The 21643-nt window shown below is 43.1% G+C and overlaps 1 protein-coding gene across 2 annotated transcripts in view; it reads left to right on the forward strand.

Moving 5' to 3' along the window:
• The window catches only part of ENGase (Endo-beta-N-acetylglucosaminidase), a 203048-nt gene that overhangs the window by 148736 nt on the left and 32669 nt on the right, over window positions 1-21643 (forward strand). For both annotated transcript variants that reach the window (XM_067149703.2, XM_067149704.2), the window contains exon 8: window positions 9108-9278. In XM_067149703.2, the coding sequence (XP_067005804.2) occupies window positions 9108-9278 (171 nt within the window). The remainder of the gene's footprint in view (window positions 1-9107; window positions 9279-21643) is intronic.

The following is a 21643-nucleotide window of genomic DNA, read 5'->3' on the forward strand; positions in this document are numbered from 1 at the left end:
GCTTCCTAGCAGGCATGGTGAAAAGAACAGTCACAAAAGTGTCAAAACCCAATCAGTAACTCTGTAATGGGCAGCAAAGTGGATGTGGTGGTGATTGTTTTTTGGTGGTGGCGGTGGTGCTGGTGATTGTTTTAAGAGGAAGTACAACAGGGGAACTATCCTCTATTAACACTAATCAGAAAAAAACTGAAAGAGATCCGATACTTCGAAGAGTGAAGTTATCGGCAAAATAAAGGGAAGGGCTCGAAAATAACAAAAGCAGAAACCCCTCCCCGAGCAGAAACTGGAAAGGCAGGGTAATAATCAGCGAAAGAGAGGTGGTTGTGATTATTATTTCGAGAGGAAGTAAAAATATGCAACAATCTTCTGTTAACACTAATCAGAACGAAATAATTAGAGATGCGATACCTTCGAAGAATGAAGATATCGGAAAAGGAAGGGAAAGTCCAGGTTGAAAATAGCAATCAGCAACAAAATGGAAAGGTGGTGGTGATTATTGTTTTAAGAGGAAGTACAACTAGGCAACCATCCTCTATATAACACTAATCAGACGGAAAAAATGGAAGGGGTCCGACACTTTGAAAAATGAATATATCGGCCAAAGGAAGACAAGGGCCACGAAGGGCGTGAAAATGAAAGACTCCCTAGCCCTCGCAAACCTAATAGCGTCGGGGTCGGAAAAGAACAAGAGTTGACCAAGAGAGGTCGGATAGGATAGATGAAAGTGAGGAGCCTGACACAAGTAAGTAGAAGCAATGCCAGGACTCAGCTGAGGGCCCCGTGGTTGCCAACCCACGCTCCACAGTTCAGAGCCCCTGAGGCCCCTTTTAGTCGCCTCTTACGACAGGCAGGGGATACCGTGGGTGTTATTCTACTGCCCCCACCCACAGGGGGAAACAAAACAAAATGGAAATGGCCATATTGGGGATTGTTTGGAAAGGAAAGACAACTCAACAATCCTGCCTTATCACTAATCAGAACGGAATTGAAAGAGATCCGATACTTCGAAGAATGAAGATATCGGCAAAAGGAAAGGAAAGGCCGCAAAATGCTTCGAAATAACAACCACAAACCCTGCCCAGAAAAGAATTTCAGACACAAGGGTTCCTAATGAAATTTCAGTAGCCGAAAATTTCGAAAGTGAAAATAAATTAACGTCCCGTCGCAACGCTTCTGAAACAGGAAACAATATTTCAGATATTTATAAACGCAACTACGCACATGTACACTCACATAGATATGTTACCAATCTCGATTAAAAAGTAACAATGTAATACAGAGAAGAGCTAAGCACCACCAGGGTGAATTCCATTAAGCAGTCAAGTTCCTTTTGCTCGGAGCAACGCTTAACGTCATGGATGATTTAGACAGCTAAAACATACTTGTTACAGCGCCCCTCACTGAAGCTCACCGAAGTAACTGTTGCCTGTAACTGTCATGGTGGCAGACACTTCATAGGTTTGACATTTGTATCGTAACATTACGCTGTATTGTTGGTTCCATGAGACGATATGACTATTTTTCTTTGGCAAAATGGTTCATTTATTTAGAGAAAGATTCCTCTGGCTTCTTCTCCTATCATTTATTAAATTTGTGATTGTTTCAAAAGGAAGGACAACTCCTCAATAATCCTGCCTTATCACTAATCAGAACGAAATTGAAAGCGATCCGATACTTCGAAAAATGAAGATATCGGCAAAAGAAAGGGAAAGGCTGCAAAATGCTTCGAAATAACAACCACAAACCCTAAGTCGTCTTCTTATTTGTTTACCTAAGAGTCCCTGCGCCTAAATTCCTCCTCTGTTACCGCTTATATCCGTAACTCGTACCGTCACAATTTATGAAATTTGTTTCTTGCTGAAGTTCGTAAGGTGGTATGATTTTGTTGCTTATGGCTGTAATTTTTAATAGTAGGTATGAAACAGGAAAAACATAACCCCATTTGTTGGGACTCAAGTCTCCCCGCCCTTGCTCTCGCTTGGTAAACTCTTGCTGTCATCCGACTCCAGTGTTATGTTTGTGATATCTAGGGAATTGGCTCAGTTTTAAGATTGAAACCGCCTGTGGGAGGGGGGGTGGTAGAATACATTCAAATTATCCCCTGCGTGTCGTAAGAGGTGACTGAAATCCCCCCAGGGGCCCTTAACTTAGCAGGGTGGGGTCGCGACGACGAACCCATAGGTGAGTCTCGTAATTGCTTGCACTTACCTGTGCCACGCTCCTCACTTTTTCTATCCTATCTGACCTTCCCTGGTCAATTCTTGTTCTTTGCAGACCCCGACGGCATTAGAGCATTCGAGGCCTCATTTCGATGCCCTTCGCGGTCCTTGTCTTCTTTGTCCGATAACTTAATTTCGGAAGTGTCGGATTCCTTCAATTTTTGCCACTGATTAGTGTTAATATAGGATGGTTGCCCAGTTGTACATCCTCTTGAAACAAAAAGCAGCACCAGCACCACTCTCTTCTCTCATCCGACTTCAGTGTTCTTATGTTTGCGAGATCGGGGAGTTGGCCCAGTTTTACGATCGTATGCCGTTCCTGAGGCCAACCGAATGTGGTGGAATGTATTCAACAATTACGTCTTTCTGCGGGCAATCAGTCAATCAATCAATCAATGAATCAATTATCAATCAATCGATCAATTTATCAATTATTTGCATTTAGGTCTGTCGTTCATGTGGCACATTCCCCATCAGTTGTTTACCTAGGTTCAACTTAGACCTTTCCAAAGAAGTTGGGAATTTATGGAACGTTTTCATTGATAATTTATTCCAATACGCTACTCATGTCAGTGAACATTTGTTCCAATGTGTCCTCGTGAATTCCAACTTCATGTTCGTATATTATGACGTTTTCCAGTTTTAAAAGGTATGCTCAAACTCTGGCATCCCACGTTTCCCTCCACTGAGAGCTCGAAACATACGACATAGCCGAGCATTTAGTCTCCTTACTCCCAAGTCTTCCCAGCCCATAGTTTGAAACATTTTCGTAACAATACTCCTTTGTCGGAAATAACCCAGAACGAATCTTGCTGCTTTCCTTTGCTTGTTTCGCAGTTTTCGTATCAAGTAGTTCTGGTGTGAGTCGCATTCATTGGAACCATACTCTAATAATTGTGCTCTTAGGAGACATTTACGCGCCCTCTCATTTATATCCTTAGTACAATCCCTAAATACTCCCATAACCATGTAAAAAGATCTGTCCAGGTTTCGGAATTAGCACTCACATACATACGGAGTAATTAAGGAAGAAAGTAATACAGTTAAGAATGTGGAAATTAATAGAAAATAGGATTATAACTGAGGACAGCCGGGTAGGACAAATATATAAATATATGAATACTAAGTGGATGCACTGGAAAATGAAACGTCCCTCAATAAATTGTGACGGTACGAGTTACGGATATAAAAAAGCGGTAACAGAGGAGAAGGGGGCTGGACTTTGAAAAATTCAAGAGTATTACTTTTCAACTCAGCGACCCCGAAAACCATGAATTCGACACTATTCTCGATTATTATTGTAACTACCCCCCCCCCCCCCGACCCTCTCCCTTAAGGTGGTGGTGGTGATTGTTGTTTTAAGAGGAAGTACAACTGGGCAACCATCCTCTATATAACACTAATCAGAGGGGAAAAATGGAAGGGATCCGACACCTTCAAAAAATGAAGATATCGGTCAAAGAAAGACAAGGGCCACGAAGGGCGTGAAAATGAAAGACTCCCTAGCCCTCGCAAACCTAATAGCGTCGAGGTCGGAAAAGAACAAGAGTTGACCAAGGGAGGTCAGACAGGATAGATGAAAGTGAGGAGCCCGGCACAAGTAAGTGGAAGCAATGCCAGGACTCAGCTGAGGGCCTCGTGGTTGCCAACCCACGCTCCAAAGTTCAGAGCCCCTGAGGCACCTCTCCCTTAAGGGCGCCAGGGATGGCTTACCCCCCCACAGTGATCGTTTCCCAATGGTAAGTAATACGTGTACCAAGTTTGGTTAAGAATGTGGAAATTAATAGAAAATAGGATTATAACTGAGGACAGCTGGGTAGGACAAATATATAAATATATAAATACCAAGTGGATGCACTGGAAAATGAAATGTCCCTCAATAAATTGTGACGGTACGAGTTACGGATATAAGAAAGCGGTAACAGAGGAGAAGGGCTTTAAAAACTTCAAGAGTATTACTTTTCAACTCAGCGACCCCGAAAACTATGAATTTGACACTATTCTCGATTATTATTGTAACTACCCCCCCCCCCCCGACCCTCTCCCTTAAGGGCGCTAGGGATGGCTTACCCCCCCACAGTGATCGTCTCCCGATAGTAAGTAATACATGTACCAAGTTTGGTTGAAATTGCTCCAGTGGTTTAGGAGGAGATGTGTCATTTACACACACACTTCCATTTCTATATATAGTAAGATTTTTAACTCGTACTTCACCCCATTTCCATCCCCGCCCAAAGGAGTCCTATGAGTGCCTTACACAACAGTATATTTTTTCCAGATATTAAGTCTTATTTGTACCAATTTTGGTTGGCAGCTATGCCCAAACGTACATGCATAATCTCACTGCTCTAGAATCCTGGAGCAGACGTTGCCATGGTTACGGCAGTTCATTTCTTTATCCGATTCCTAGAGCAGGGGTAGTGTGGTGCCAATATCTCCGTAACAGTTGGTTTTAGGGCCTTAAAACATGGTTTTTGGGCCCGTAGGGCTTACCGAGTTTTGTTCTTTGCGTCAAGAGGATTAAATTGAGCTTTGTCTCGTCCTTACACGACAAATTCGATATTTTGCCTATAATAGTATAAGAGGAAATGGAGGAAAACCATTTTTCCTATAAAACCCCCATCTTTTCAAAGATTTTAAAATGATACGCACATTGAAACCTTCCCCGGGGTCAGTATACTGTAAATATGAAGTTTGGTTGAGATCTATCCAGCCGTTTCGACTTGATGGTGGAACAGACAAACAGACACGAACAACTTTATTTATAAGATAAGCCTACATCCACATGTCTATGGCAACCGTGAGAATTCCCATACAGATTATGGAAGCTTAGGAGCTTATTCTGAAGCTTTATTCGATATCACTGGAGACTTATTTACTCAACTGAAGGTTATTAATTGCAGATAGTCTTCTTACAAGTTGAACTACCTGGATACAGTATGAATTGGTTGCATGGTTGACAGGTGTAGATGATAGCACAATTTTATAATAAAGATATGCACTTAACTTAATTTTTACTTACAAATAAGAGATCAATTCATATTTCTTTTTAATCATAATATTTGAACGTATGATTTATGGAAAATAACGGCTTATTGGGTTATCTTTGCCTCTGCTAGAAGGCACAGCAAGAACCTTGAAAATTATTTAGAAAATTCTTTGAAAATTTCTTTGAAATTACCTTGAAATTACTTGAAAAATTCTTTAGAAAATTCTTTTTTTTTTTTTGAAAAATTTATTGGAAAGGTTCACTTGAAGATATATTTGGCAATGTCATACAAGTCAAGTGTTTAACATTTTCTGAGGACATATTCTCATGTTAATCATGATGTTATTTCAAGTACGAGTATCTTTCAATTAAGCGAAGATGCCTTATTATAAAGAAATTAATGAATGCTAAGTGAAGATGAGATGAGTGTTAGGAGAAAGTTCACGAAGACTCATGAGATAGAGTTGTGATTCTACTTAATTTTTATTTTATTTATTGCGATGATGTATGAAAACTGCGTCCAACATTTGAGACTTTCAATCTTGATATTGTATATATTCTGATTTGATATTTTATTTCATCTGATAAAATGCATCTAATGTTTACAATTTAACGTTTTTCAATTTAATGTTCCAATTTCGTTTTTATTTTCCCAATCTAATGTTCTTTGATTTAATGTGTTTTAATCTAACATTCTTTCAATTTATTGATTTCAATATGAGAACTGCAAGATATTTTTCAAGAATCTGAAAATACCTTTCACCTACATTTTCAAGGGAGAGTAGTGGTGATGGTGGTGATTATTGTTTTAAGAGGAAGTACAACTAGGCAACCATCCTCTATATAGCACTAATCAGAGGGAAAAATGGAAGGGGTCCGACACTTCGAAAAATGAAGGTATCGGCCAAAGGAAGACAAGGGCCACGAGGGCGTAAAAATGAAAGACTCCCTAGCCCTCGAAAAACTGAATAGCGTCGGGGTCGGAAAAGAACAAGTGTTGACCAATCGAGGTCTGATAGGATAGATGAAAGTGAGGAGCCTGGCACAAGTAAGTGGAAGCAATGCCAGGACTCACCTCAGGGCCTCGTGTTCGCCAACCCACGCTGCAAAGTTCAGAGCTCGTGAGGCCCCTTTTCGTCGCCTCTTACGACAGGCAGTGGATACAGTGGGTGTTATTCTACCGCCCCCACCCACATGAGGATCCAAAGTTCAGAGCCCCTGGGGCAACAGGCAGTGGATACCATGGGTGTTACTCTACCACACCCTCCCTCAGGGGGAGGAATTTGGATGTTAAATGCTGATGCTCAGTTCAGTACTGGAAATTTGAGTCCAAGTGCCTATGCAGGGGGACACTGCTGTTGAATATTGTGCTCATATGTGGCTAAACCGGCCCCGTGTAAAGAACCGATACCCAGCTTATTAACACCTTGAGACTAATCAGACATAACACGCTTACTTACTGGCTGCCTGTCCTCAGCAACATCATGCCACCTATCGTACATACGATAGTTGCACTAATCCTGAGTGACCCGTCTTTTCCTATTCATTGTAACATCGCTGGTCTGAAATCTAGATGTATCGGGTGAGTTGGGGCTCGTGGTGGTGGTGGTGGTGGTGGTGGTGATTATTGTTTTAAGAGAAAGTACAACTAGGCAACCATCCTCTATATAACACTAATCGGAGGGAAAAAGAGAAGGGATCCGACACTTCGAAAAATGGAGGTATCGGTCAAAGGCAGATAAGGGCCACGAAGGGCGTGAAAATGAAAGTCTCCCTAGCCCTCGCAAACCTAATAGTGGTGGTGGTGATTATTATTTTAAGAGGAAGTACAACTAGGCTACCATCCTCTATATAACACTAATCAGAGGAAAAAATTGAAGGAATCCGATACTTCAAAAAATGAAACATCGGCCAAAGGAAGACAAGGGCCACGAACGGCGTGAAAATGAAAGACTCCCTAGCCCTCGCAAACCTAATAGCGTCGGGGTCGGAAAAGAACAAGAGTTGACCAAGAGAGGTCGGATAGGATAGATGAAAGTGAGGAGCCTGGCACAAGTAAGTGGAAGGAATGCCAGGACTCAGCTGAGGTGGTGGTGGTGGTGATTATTGTTTTAAGAGGAAGTACAACTAGGCAACCATCCTCTATATAACACTAATCACGGGGAAAAATGGAAGGGGTCCGACACTTCGAAAAATGAAGGTATCGGCCAAAGAAAGACAAGGGCCACGAAGGGCGTGAAAATGAAAGACTCCCTAGCCCTCGCAAACCTAATAGCGTCGGGGTCGGAAAAGAACAAGAGTTGACCAAGAGAGGTCGGATAGGATAGATGAAGGTGAGGAGCCTGGCACAAGTAAGTGGAAGCAATGCCAGGACTCATCTGAGGGCCCTGTGGTCGCCAACCCACGCTCCATAGTTCAGAGCCCCTGGGGTGATGAAAGTGAGAGCCTGGCACAAGATCATGATGATGATGATTATTGTTTTAAGAGGAAGTACAACTAGGCAACCATCCTCTATGTAACACTAATCAGAGAGAAAAAATGGAAGGGGTCCGACACTTCGAAAAATGAAGATATCGTCCAAAGGAAGACAAGGGCCACGAAGGGCGTGAAGATGAAAGACTCCCTAGCCCTCGCAAACCTAATAGCATCGGGGTCGGAAAAGAACAAGAGTTGACCAAGGGAGGGCGGATAGGATAGATGAAAGTGAGGAGGTGGTGGTGGTGATAATTGTTTTAAGAGGAAGTACAACTAGGCAACCATCCTCTATATAACACTAATCAGACGGAAAAAATGGAAGGGGTCCGACACTTCGAAAAATGAAGATATCGGCCAAAGGAAGACAAGGGCCACGAAGGGCGTGAAAATGAAAGATTCCCTAGCCCTCGCAAACCTAATAGCGTCGGGGTCGGAAAAGAACTAGAGTTGACCAAGAGAGGTCGGATAGGATAGATGAAAGTGAGGAGCATGGCACAAGTAAGTGGAAGCAATGCCAGGACTCAGCTGAGGGCCTCGTGGACGCTAACCCATGCTCAAAAGTTCAGAGCCCCTGAGGCCCTTTTAGTCGCCTCTTACGACAGGCAGAGGATACCGTGGTGTTATTCTACCGCCCCCACCCACAGGGGGGAGTTGGGGCTCGCAGCTGTGAGCTTTCATCCTGGAGGTAGTGGGTTCGAACCTCACCGTCGGCAGCCTTGCAGATTGTTTTCCGTGGGTTGCCATTTTCACACCAGGCAAATGCTGGGGTTGTACCTTAAGGCCACGGCTGATTTCTTTCCACTCCTAAGCTTTCACTCCCATCATCACCATAAAACCTGTCTGTATCAGTGCGACGTAAAGCAAATTTGTAAAAGAAAAAGAATCTGGACGACCAATGACATTCACAGAAAACCAGCTGAATGTCCAATAGAGTACTAGCAGCTACCTTCAAGTTTTGAGGGATATTGGAAACAGAAGAATGTAGACTGCCCTCAGTAGAATACGGGCTAATGACAGAATCTGTGCCGAATGCTCTTTCCTTCTCCCAATTGTGATTGGGATGCTCCCTTACACTTAGTTCACGATAATGTATTTGAATGTGACAGAAGAGCATATCATTGGCAACACCAGTAGCTTTAGAATGGACAGGCAGTTTTGATGTAAAGAAAGTTATGCCTCGTCATGTGTCCCTGTGAATTTGTAGATATTAATGCTTATGTGTGTATATTTATTTTTTATACTTTTGCTTATGTCATAGGATCATGAATTAAATAAATCAAAATTTAAAAGTGTTTTAACACAAAAGATAATATCTATTGCAACTTGTGATTGTATGCTCTCCTTCAGCTAGATTCTGAAACTCAAGTTAAAGAATAAAGATAATATTAGCTCTTTTTCCTCATACATTTTTTCTTGTCTTGAAGCATGAAGGTTTTATATGCTGATCCATCTGGTGGGAGTACTTCAGTAGCCAGGGACTACAAAGCCTTTCCTCTTCAGCCAGCCGAGGTCCAGGATCTCAATGAGCAATTACCTGTTGTTGCTCGATATCAGCCAATGTACAGCACTGAAGGTGATGTGCCATGGGAAGTCAGGTGGGTAGTACAAGCTTATCTTATTTCGTAATTAAGGTATCGGCCATAGAAAGCTGAATGCTATGAAGTGAGTGGAAATGAAAGTGGTGGTGGTGGTTTTTGTTTTAAGAGTGGTGGTTGTGATTATTGTTTTAAGAGGAGGTACGACTAGGCAACCATCCACTATATAACACTAATAAGAAAAAAAATTGAAGGCATCCGACAGGCGGTGATGGTGGTGATTATTGTTTTAAGGGGAAATACAACTGGGCAACCATCCTCTATATAACACTATTCAAAGGGAAAAATGGAAGGGGTCCGACAGGTGGTGGTGGTGGTGGTGGTGATTATTGTTTTAAGAGGAAGTACAACTAGGCAACCATCCTCTATATAACACTAATCTGAGAGAAAAATGGAAGGATCCGACACTTCGAAAAATGAAGGTATCGGCCGAAGCAAGACAAGGGACATGAAGGGCGTGAAAATGAAAGACTCCCTAGCCCTCGCAAACCTTATAGTGTCGGGGTCGGAAAAGAACAAGAGTTGACCAAGGGAGGATGAATAGGATAGATAAAAGTGAGGAGCCTGGCACAAGTAAGTGGAAGAAATGCCAGGACTCAGCTGAGGTGGTGGTGGTGGTGATTATTGTTTTAAGAGGAAGTACAACTAGGCAACCATCCTCTATATAACACTAATCAGAGGGAAAATATGGAAGGGGTCCGACACTTCGAAAAATGAAGATATCGGCCAAAGGAAGACAAGGGCCACGAAGGGCGTGAAAATGAAAGACTCCCTAGCCCTCGCAAACCTAATAGCATCGGGGTTGGAAAAGAACAAGAGTTGACCAAGAGAGATCGGATAGGATAGATGAAAGTGAGGAGCCTGGCACAAGTAAGTGGAAGAAATGCCAGGACTGAGCTGAGGGCCCCGTGGTCGCCAACCCACGCTCCAAAGTTCAGAGCCCCTGAGACCCTTTTAGTCGCCTCTTACGACAGGCAGGGGGTACCGTGGGTGTTATTCTACCACCCCCGCCCTCAGGGGGAGAAGGGGTCCGACACTTTGAAAAATGAACGTATTGGAAAAGAACAAGAGTTGACCAAGTGAGGTCGGATAGGATAGATGAAATTGTGAAGCCTGGCACAAGTAAGTGGAAATAATGCCAGGACTCAGCCGAGGGCCCTGTGGTCGCGAACCCACGCTCCAAAGTTCAGATCCTCTGGGGTAAAGGCATCCGACACTTCCAAAATGAAGGTATTGGCCAAAGGAAGACGAGGGCCATGAATGGTGTGAAAATAAAGGTTCCCTAGGCCTCGAGTGCTCTAATACCGCCGGGATTGGAAAAGAACAAGAGTTGACCAAGGGAGGTCGGATAGGATAGGTGATTGTGAGGAGCCAGGAACAAGTAAGTGGAGACAATGCCAGGACTCAGCCCCGTGGTCGCCAACTGACGCTCGAAAGTTCAGAGCCCGTGGAGCACCTTTTAGTGGTGGTGGTGATTTTTGTTTTAAGAGGAAGTACAACGAGGTAATCATCCTCTCTGAACAAGTAAGTGGCAGAAAATTTTAAAATATAAAAACGAAATTATTTATTCAACAAAGTAATTTGGAAACACAGTACAAAATAAACAAATAACGATTATAGAATTAGGCCGAAAGGATTATTAAAGTATCAAAAAGGAACGTACATTCCCTGAGTAACAGTAAACTTGTAATTTATATGCCCTTGATAAGTCCACTGTCGCACATAAAGCGTATGACGAGATCAGCAGTAGTCGCGTCATCGGCTAGTATGCGTTCGTGTGTTTCCTGCAGGCCGAGGCACCGTCTCAGTCCAGAGAGATCAACGCACTCTGTGAGGATGTGGGCCACGGTGAAGTCGGCACCACAAGAACACACTGGGGGGGTCTTCCCTCTTTAGGAGATAAGAGTGCGTGGATCGTAAACAACCTATCCTCAGTCTGCATAGTACTATGGCCTCTTTCTGTGAAGGTCGGAAAGAGGACCGCCACACGGTAGTTGTCTTCTTAATTGCTCTCGGCTTGTTGGGAGTTCGGATATCTAGCCACTCCGATTCCCAGGACGCCAAGATGGTTCGACGTAGCTGAGAACAAATATCCTTAGCAGGTACATTGACTGATCTTGGAGGTAAAAGTACAGCTTCCTTTGCAGCTTCATCTGCAAGTTTGTTTCCCACAATCCCAGCATGGCTTGGAAGCCACGCGAAAGTGATTCTGGTGCCAGCATCCCATAACCTGGCTAGAAGGTCATGTATCTGCTGCACCAGTGGGTGCGAGAAACAGGTTTCAATAGACTGCAGAGAGTTTAACGAATCCGTACACAACGGAAAGTGGCTTCTTTCGTCACGGAGTGCAAACTACAGAGCCTCTAAGATAGCGTAAAACTCTGCAGTATACTCTCTGCATACGTTAGGGAGCGAGATCTTCGTGCTCATATCATCAATGACGAAAGAGCATCCAACATTATCTCCGATTCTTGAACCATCCGGAAAGATAAGTCTCGCAGCTGGATATTGGTGAACGAAGTCCTGGAAATACCTCCGATAAACGGAGGAATCCGTGTTCACCTTGAGTCCACGCAGCAGATCTAGACGTATATCCGGTCGCGGAACCAACCACGGAGGTACCTCGCTAAGAGTTCGTTCAAGACAACCACCGATATCAATATTCAAATCATGACACAAGCTATCAATCCGAAACCCAACCGGCCGTGTGGCATTCGGCCGGTCTCGGCACCGCTGGTGGTATTGAGTACAATAGATGCATTGATAGCTTGGATGTAGCGGCATTACACGAATTTTGGCAGCTTACGTGGGGAGTAACTGCTGCCTCCTTATCCGTAAAAGTGGAACTCCCGCTTCAGCGAGTAGGCTGGGAATGTGTCTAGTACGGAGAGCACCCGTTGCCAGCCTTTCTCCACTATGGTGAATACTGTCCAAAAGGCTCAGCGTAGATTTTGATGCTGAGCCATAATCCACACTTCCATAGTCAATGCGGGAGAGGACCGTAGCCGTGTAAAATCGCAGCAGTACCGCACGGTCAGCCCCCCACGAAGTGCCGCTGAGAAACTTAAGCATGTTAAGTCTCTTCATGCAGGCAACCTTCAACTGACGGATGTGGGGCTGCCACGTAAGTCTCTTATCAAAATGAAGACCCAGGAATCTGCAGGTGTCAACCACTGGTAAGACACTGTTTCGCAAGCGGAGTTCTGGTTCGGGATGCAAAGGCTGATGTCGACAAAAGTGTACAACATAGGTTTTCACTGCTGAAAATCGAAAACCGTGTTGCAGGGCCCATCTGTAGACTCGGTTAATAGCTTGCTGTAGCTGTCTCTCAGCAAACGCCACCCTTCCAGAGCTGTAATGTAAAGCTAAGTCATCTACATACAGCGAAGGATCGACTGCAGGCCCAGCAGCGGCAACTATGCTGTTGATGGCGATTGCGAACAGCGTGACACTCAGTACCGATCCCTGAGGTACTCTATTGTCCTGAACGTAATATTGAGAAAATGCATTCCCTACTCGGACTCGAAAGAGACGGAGGGACATGAAGTTCTCAATAAACGTTGGCAAATTTCCCCGAAATCCCCTCTGGTGTAGTGTGGAGAGAATCCCATATCGCCAGGTACTGTCGTAAGCTTTCTCCAGGTCAAAAAACACGGCGACTAGGTGTTCCTTCCGGAGAAAGGCCTCCCGAATGGCGCTCTCCAGTCTGACCAGATGATCAGTGGCAGAGCGATGAGAGCGAAAACCATACTGGTTATTTATTTATTTATTTATTTATTTATTTATTTATTTATTTATTTATTTATTTATTTATTTATTTATTTATTTATTTATTTATTTTTTATTTATTTATTTATCGTTTGATGTGCACAGATAGATCATATAAATAAGTATAAAATATATACACAATGTATACAAGCAGAAGCCTACAGTTCCAAATAAAGTCCATTGATCCATTTTAAGGCCTCCTCAGTTGCGTTGTGTATGTCCTCCAAAGGACCTTGAAATGCTCTCTGTGGACACTCGGCAATTATGTGGTGGATGGTCTGTGAGGTAGCTCCACACTCACACCCGGAAGACTTCTGCCAGCCCCATTTATAAAGAGTATAGCCGCATCTTGCTTGATTGACTCTTATCCTGTTTATAGAGTCCTCCATTGACGTTTGGGTAGATGGAATCCGGGAGGTTGAATATGAGGTAGAGTCACAAGATGTTTATTGGGAACAGAAGACTGCTGCCATTGGTGTAACCAGGCATTCGTGATGGAGAACCCAGATTCTTCCAATGTAAGTGCAGTGCGCCAGGGTGGAGATCTAGACTTAAGTCGTGGTGGGGCAGGTTGAGTAATATCCTGGTGAACGGGGAGGTTGGAGTCCTCGCTGGTCTTCTTCCACAGTTTTAGAAGAGCTTCAGACCTTCTTAAGCAAGGCGGTGGAATATTACTGAGTGTAGGCAGCCAGGCCATGTTTGTAGAGCGAATACAACCAGTTATAATGCGCATTGCTTGATTTAGTTGAGCATCAATCTTCGCGGTATGAGCACTGTTCAGCCAAGTTGAAGCGCAGTATCCGGCAACTGAATAGCAAAGAGCTAGAGCAGTGGATCTCAACACTTGGTTGTTTGCGCCCCAGGATGTGCCGGCTAATTTTTGAAGAATATTATTCCGACTTTTAATCTTGGCGGCTGTGTTGTTAATATGATGTTTATATGTTAGGGATCTGTTTAATGTGACACCTAAATAATTTGGGAAGGGACAGTGTTTTAAGGATTGATTTCTGAATGTTATTGTAGGCTTGTAGTTGGCAAATTTATTTCTGAGATGAAACACAGATGCAACAGTCTTTTGGAGATTTGGACGGAGACACCACTTTTGGAAGTATGTATCTAGCTTTTTTAGATCTGATGTAAGAACTTTGTTCAGCTTCTGGAAAACTTGGTGTTTGGCTAACCAGTAGTATATCATCTGCGTAAATAAATTTCCTGCACTTAGTTGCTGGTAAGTCAGCAGTATAGAGGTTGAAAAGTAAGGGTGCCAGAACAGATCCTTGTGGAAGTCCATCATTCAGTTTGTAGGTTTTCCTTACTGCATCATCCGAGAAGATCTGAAAGTTTCTGTTGCTAATCATATTGCCAATGAGATTTGTAAGCTTGACACAGGGGATGGCAGAGATAAGTTTTAGCAGGAGCCATTGTCGCCAAACAGTATCATAGGCTGCTGATAAGTCTAAGAAGACAGCCATACTAATCTTCCGATTCTCAAATCCATTTTCAATATGAGAGATCAATGCAAAAATTTGGTCAGCGCAATTTCTCCCGGGTCTGAAGCCAGCTTGTTCTGTGGGAAGTAGATTATTGATGGTAGTTAGACAAGAGACCCTCCTTTTCCATGGCCGACACAAGACGCCGGTTAACCATCCTTTCAAATAGCTTACAGAGGCCATTTGTAAGGCATATTGGCCTATAACTATCCAGTAGTTTTGGATCTTTACCTGGCTTGGGAATTGGTATCACAATTCCCTCACGCCATTGAGATGGAAACACTCCCTCACTCCGTATTCTTTTGAAGAGGGTGAGGATGTCCTTGAGACATCTGCCACTCAAATGCTTAAGTGGTGGTGGTGATTATTATTTTAAGAGGAAGTACAACTAGGCAACCATCCTCTATATAACACTAATCAGAGGGGAAAAAAGGAAGGGGTCCGACACTTCGAAAAATTAAGGTATCGGCCAAAGGAAGACAAGGGCCGAGGAGGGCATGAAAATGAAAGACTCCCTAGCTCTCTCAAACCTAATAGCGTCGGGGTCGGAAAAGAATAAGAGTTGACCAAGTGGTGGTGATTATTGTTTTAAGAGGAAGTACAACTAGGCAACCATCCTCTATATAACACTAATCAGAGAGAAAAAATGGAAGGGGTCCGACACTTCGAAAAATGAAGTTATCGGCCAAAGGAAGACAAGGGCCACGAAGGGCGTGAAAATGAAAGACTCCCTAGCCCTCGCAAGCCTAATAGCGTCGGGGTCGGAAAAGAACAAGAGTTGACCAAGAGAGGTCGGATAGGATGGATAAAAGTGAGGAGCCTGGCACAAGTAAGTGGAAGCAATGCCAGGACTCATCTGAGGGCCCCGTGGTCGCCAACCCACGCTCCAAAGTTCAGAGCCCCTGGGGCCACTTTTAGTCGCTTCTTACGACAGGCAGGGGATACCGTGGGTGTTATTCTACCGCCCCCACCCACAGGGGGATCAAATGCGGAAGCATTTGATTATGGACTTTTCTCCGGTCCAGGAGTCGTATCTCTGCATAGCGCGGGTGCACTCTGCAACTCCCACTCCGTGAAGGGCACGTTGTAGGGATGCGAAGCACTAGAGGCAAAAGAGAGATGGTGTGCCTCTGCTTCGCGCTCAGTTGGAAGAAATGCAGGGTCGTATCTCCTAGAGCGGGACGTATCTGCGAAATGTGACGCGATGTGGTCGGCTATGACTGAAGGAATCGTGACTATATCTCCATTAATGGAGATTCCAGGTACTGAGGGCACATTCTGTACTCCGATAATACGACGGAGTTTTGTTCACACTTGTGATGACGGAGTTTTGTTCACACTTGTGATGACGGAGTATGTGCCGTAATGGATGACACATACTTTTTCCACGTAGATTTCTTACTTTCTCGAATCAAAAAAACGGCCTTCGCACGCAGACGCTTAAATGTGATATGATTGGCCATCGTAGGATTCCGACGATAATGCTTAATAGCCCGTCGGCGATCACGTATGGCTGCTGCAATTCCGTCCGTCCACGATGGGACCTGTTTCCGGCGACGAATACCGAATGAGGAACGAATTGTTTCCTCAGCAACAGCCAAAATTCCAGTAGTAATGGAAGAAACGTGGTCGTCAACAGACTCCAGCATATCATCAGAAATCACTGCGCATTTTGTAAATTCTGGCCAGTTTGCCCGCCGAAGTAACCAGCGCTTGGGTACTTCAGACTGTCTTTGATTCAAGAGAGACAGAATTATCGGGAAGTGGTCACTATCACAGACGTCGTCGTGAACTTGCCACCGTAGCAGGGGAGCTAGTGCACGTCTACACAGAGTGACATCCTGGTATGAGAATGTGCCATGTGCGCTGCTGAAATGTGTCGGTTCCCCTGTATTAAGCACGCAAATATCGAATAGGTTGATCATTTGCTGGAGCATCCTTCCCCTAGAACAGGAGGACGGAGAACCCCATAGTATGTTACGGGCGTTCACGTCTCCCAGCATGAGGAAAATAGGAGGCAGCTGACTGATCAAATCTTGTAGTGCACGAATGTCAAGGTTATAATCCGGTGGAAAGTACACGTTGCAAACCGTTGTCGTTACTGGCAACGGAGTGCGAACTGCAACTGCATCTAGTTGAGTACGGAGCGGTACTTCTTCGCTGAAGATGTCGGAGCGAACTAGGGTACAAACGCCCCCAGTTGCCGCGCCATCCATAGTTACTCTGTCTTTGGAAAAAAGACGGTATCCTCTCATAGTCGTGTCATGGCCAGGTCTCAGACGAGATTCCTGTAGACAGACTATGGAGGCCGCATAGACGGATATCAATTGACGTAACTCAGCTAGGCGACAGTGGTTACTACTGCATTCCACTGCAATAATGCCATTGTGTGGATTGGAAGTGTTGCGAAATTAGGACAATTGCATGCCCTTCTTTTTGTCAACTACCTGCCACTTTCCGCCGTTCTTGTCGGTATTGTCGTCATCATCCACGATAACGAGTGGTTCAGTCTCCATCGTCAACTCAGAAGAAGGAGGCACGGTGACTGGAACTCCGCGGACGGTGATCTCATTGTTCGGGAACAATGGGCCTTCTTCCTAGGAGAACTAGGTTCTCCAGAATGTGATCGAACAAGAGGACGTCGGGGCCTCTCGCTCTTGCCCACCATTTCTTTATTTTTTGGAGGGGAGCCGGCAGATGGCTTGCCGGATTTCTTCGGGGATCCAGTGGACCCTGACTGAGTTGGAGAAGGCTTCTTCTCGAATTTTTTCAGGAAGCTCTTTGGCTTCACCTTCTCCTCCTTTATGATCTGGGCAATGGAAGGAGGGCTGGACTTTCCAGCCCTATTAGGGGAAGTCTTTCACCCCGCCCTGTTGGGGTAGAACTTCCCAGCCGAACGTTCCTGGGAAGGGCCCTTCTCAGGCAACGTCGACAGTAACGCTCTTTTCGGTGCTTCACGATTTGAATCTCCAGTTTCTGTAGTTATTGAATTTTGTTGCTGGATTTGACTTTTCGATGCATTTTCAGTACTGGTGCTCTGTCCAAGACTCTGTGGTGGTGATTATTGTTTTAAGAGGAAGTACAACTAGGCAACCATCCTCTATATAACACTAATCAGAGGGAAAAATGCAAGGGATCCGACACTTCGTAAAATGAAGATATCGGTCAAAGAAAGATAAGGGCCACGAAGGGCGTGAAAATGAAAGACTCCCTAGCCCTCGCAAACCTAATAGCGTCGGGGTCGGAAAAGAACAAGTGTTGACCAAGGTAGGTCAGATGGGGTAGATGAAAGTGAGGAGCCTGGTACAAGTAAGTGGAAGCAATGCCAGGACTCAGCTGAGGGCCCCGTGGTCGCCAACCCACGCTCCAAAGTTCAGAGCCCCTGGGGCCCCTTTTAGTCGCCTCTTACGACAGGCAGGGGATACCGTGGGTGTTATTCTACCGCCCCCACCCACAGGGGGAGCACATGTTATAAATCTCATATTATGTTCCGTATTGAAATGTACTTAAAATCAAATAATAATATTAGATTAAAACTTCCACCTGTTCGATACATAATTTTTTAAAATTTAAATTTAAGGTATAAGTTAGTTCTTAAGATATTACATACAGGGACATGTTTCACCCTTGTTGAGAACATCATCAGCCTAAAAATCTCAAACCTAAAAGAAAGATAGATCAGGATCCTGATTGTTTTTATACTTAAGTTAGAGGTACAATTTGTATAGATTTTTGCGAATGTTTTTTTTTTTAATGTGGTAAGTGGTGGTGGTGGTGATTATTGTTTTAAGAGGAAGTACAACTAGGCAACCATCCTCTATATAACACTAACCAGAGGGTAAAATGGAAGGGATCCGACACTTCGAAAAATGAAGATATCGGTCAAGGAAAGACAAGGGCCACGAAGGGCGTGAAAATGATAGACTCCCTAGCCCTCGCAAACCTAATAGCGTCGGGGTCAGAAAAGAACAAGAGTTGACCAAGAGAGGTCGGATAGGATAGGTGAAAGTGAGGAGCCTGACACAAGTAAGTGGAAGCAATGCCAGGGCTCAGCTAAGGGCCCCGTGGTCGCCAACCCACGCTCCAAAGTTCAGAGCCCCTGGGTCCTCTTTTAGTCGCCTCTTACGACAGGCAGGGGATACCGTGGGTGTTATTCTACCGCAAACCCACAGGGGGGGTAAAATGTGGTAACAGTTGGTTAGTTAGAAGTTTAAAAATAATACGTAAAATTGCTGCGCTGAATTAAAATTTGGTAAAATATGGTGCCTTATTCTGGAGATGGCATAAGTAGCTTATAATAGCTTAATAAATTAGGGAAAAAAAATCACTCTGAGTTGTAGTAAGTTGTTCAAGTGCTTAGGAGCGAAGACAGGTATTATAACCTTCCAATGTATGTCAGGATGAGATTGGTGAACACATTGGAAGTTTATGTTGAGAAATAATGTCAATGAAATCTTATATCCGGTTATCACCTTCAGGAGAATTTGAATTCAGTTGACTTGTCTAATTATGTGAACGGCATCGCTGAATTGAAGATTGCGGTGGATTGATAACAAGCTCTAAACCCCGTGGTACCTTGGAAATATTGGTAGACAATTAAACATCGTGAAATATAATGCAAGATTAAATGAATAATACACATTTTTTCAAGTATAGTTACTGAAAAGCGTAGGAAACGGCAGAATATCAATGACAGAATATTACTGAGGGCCATGAAATGTGTGAATAATAAGTTTATATGAGAGGGCCATACCTTGTACATCTAGTCTCGCACGATTCGACGATCGAGATGAAGAATGAAACTGTCGATTACTAACCTAAATACGAGGCAGCAATTATTAAATAAGTTCCTTTGCGAGTACAGCTGATTTATACGAGATCGTTATGCATTATGTGTCAAATGTTTCCAATTGTCAAGAACATATGGGAGCTGGAAGCAGAGAAGAATTCTAAAAAGCAAACCGTCTGCGATTATTATGTTGTGGTAGAATTTTGTTTTGTCTCTGGGGAAGTTGACTCTCAATCTGCATCTTAGAAGGATCGGAAGCAAAAATTTGTGGGAGAAAGATTGTATTGGAGAGATATATTAGCGTGATATTGGCATATTATAAACTCATATTATATTGTAAAACAAGATATCTTGTTATCGAAAGTGCTAAGGCAAGTGTGTCAATTGAACTGTAAAATTGTGTTGAGGTGTATAACCCTGTCCTAATAGATATCTCTGAGTTTCAGGTAACATGGAATCATCATTTATTGGTTATACATATGAGATGACTGCACGTATTAACATGAACAACTAAAATAGAGGGACCTCGAAGGATCTGACCAGGAATGTGATGGATACCAACGGATAATATTAATAATTGAGAGCTGAGCATGGAAGGTGACACCGTCGTGGAGCAACAACCCAGGATGAGTACTCGAATATCATATACATATTCCGCCACATAGTTGCTTATTTTAGATGTAGAGTAGTATACATTTTTTTAATGTCAATTTAAGACATGTATAATTTTTTCAACTTGAAGGCGACCGTTATTTGATAATCATTGTGTTGTATACTTATGATCGTTGCGTCTAGTACGATGAGTCAATCTGCGTTGTGATAAAATACGATGGGTCGTGTGAGTTTTCTTTTAATGTCTGCTAGCAAGGTTTTACGGAATGATTTTTCGGCATCGATGATATTGGTACCGTAATGGCGTTATTGTGATAAACGTTAACTTAATTCATGGCTCAAAATACCTCGGAGGAGCTTGGTATTTACGACGTGCGATCCATGGTCTTCTAATATTATGTGCTTGTGCAGAAATACGGTGTTTGATAATGGAAGTGTGATATTATTGTGGTGATATGGTGATAATGCGGCAACGTATTTAGTAGTTTTTGACGTAATTGCCTGAATAGATTATTCCTAGCTATTGTGAATTCACTGTGCATGATGATTTGTGCGACGCGATAAGGTGCTTGATACGGTAGGATCTTTGAAAATATGTATGTGGATAGTGAGATGTGGATAGTTATAGACGTGTCATTAGGATTGCGTATTTTATGATGATGTAATGTGAAGGTCCTGATGATTTCATTGGCGTTAGGAATTGCGTTGGTCATGCGTGAAGTTTGATGTTGTTGTGAAGAATGATTTGTTTAGGCACGAGGCCGTATTTAAGAATAATGTTGTAGGATTTTTGCACTCATGAACACTAATAGATGGTCGTCACATTTAACCTATTTAAATACAAGATTGACCAGAGCGTACGGTATTAAAGGGATGTTTAGGATCCTCACAAAGTAACCGGTAACGTAAAGATGTTGGGTCATGTCGTAAAAGGGAATATGATCTTCTATGGTAAGTAAATCATTTCTTTGCTGGTTGGATATTTTGTAGATCATTTGAGTTGATGCTTAGTGCTGAAGTAGTTATTTCAGACCAAATGTCGCAGTGGAATCCGGAGGTGCAGAATCAACGTAGTTAGAGAAGGTTATTGTAGATGTTGCAATGTCTATTGATGTCCTTTATCTAGGTGCAGTCTTCGATGAATGTTCGAGAGGATCGAGTCTGTCTTTTAAATGCATGATTTTGGTGGATGACATATCATGTTACAATCCTGTCTTTCAAACATTTCTCTTGCATTTATGATGATTTATGAAATTTAGAATAACGGTGTTTTCAAGTTGCTAGATAGACTGTTTACCGACAAATAATGCGATGATTTAAATTAGAATGACGGAATATTATGAGATATTTGAGTAGGAACAGCATTCTGAAATGGACGATTCTATAATTCCCAGTTATTTATTTCGAAATGCGTGAAGGATAATAGATATTTCATTGTAAGCCTTCAGCAGTGGGACACTTCGTCTCTTTTGTTTTTTTCGATTTTCTCTTGAATGACGATGTTATAATTTCTTTATAACAAGAGCAAGAAGTTAGATGTTTATTTCAATTTTAACGTAACATTTATTTTCTTTCTATATCCGTTTGTGTTGCTAATAATTTACTCATTATGTAACTGACATTCGAAGTTGTTTTGAATCATTAAACGGAAAGTCCTTCCATAAATGAAACATTTCATAGATTTCTCATTTGATGTAGCGTAGGAA

Source organism: Anabrus simplex, chromosome 6 (genome assembly GCF_040414725.1).
Source record: "Anabrus simplex isolate iqAnaSimp1 chromosome 6, ASM4041472v1, whole genome shotgun sequence".
Taxonomy (NCBI): domain Eukaryota; kingdom Metazoa; phylum Arthropoda; class Insecta; order Orthoptera; family Tettigoniidae; genus Anabrus; species Anabrus simplex.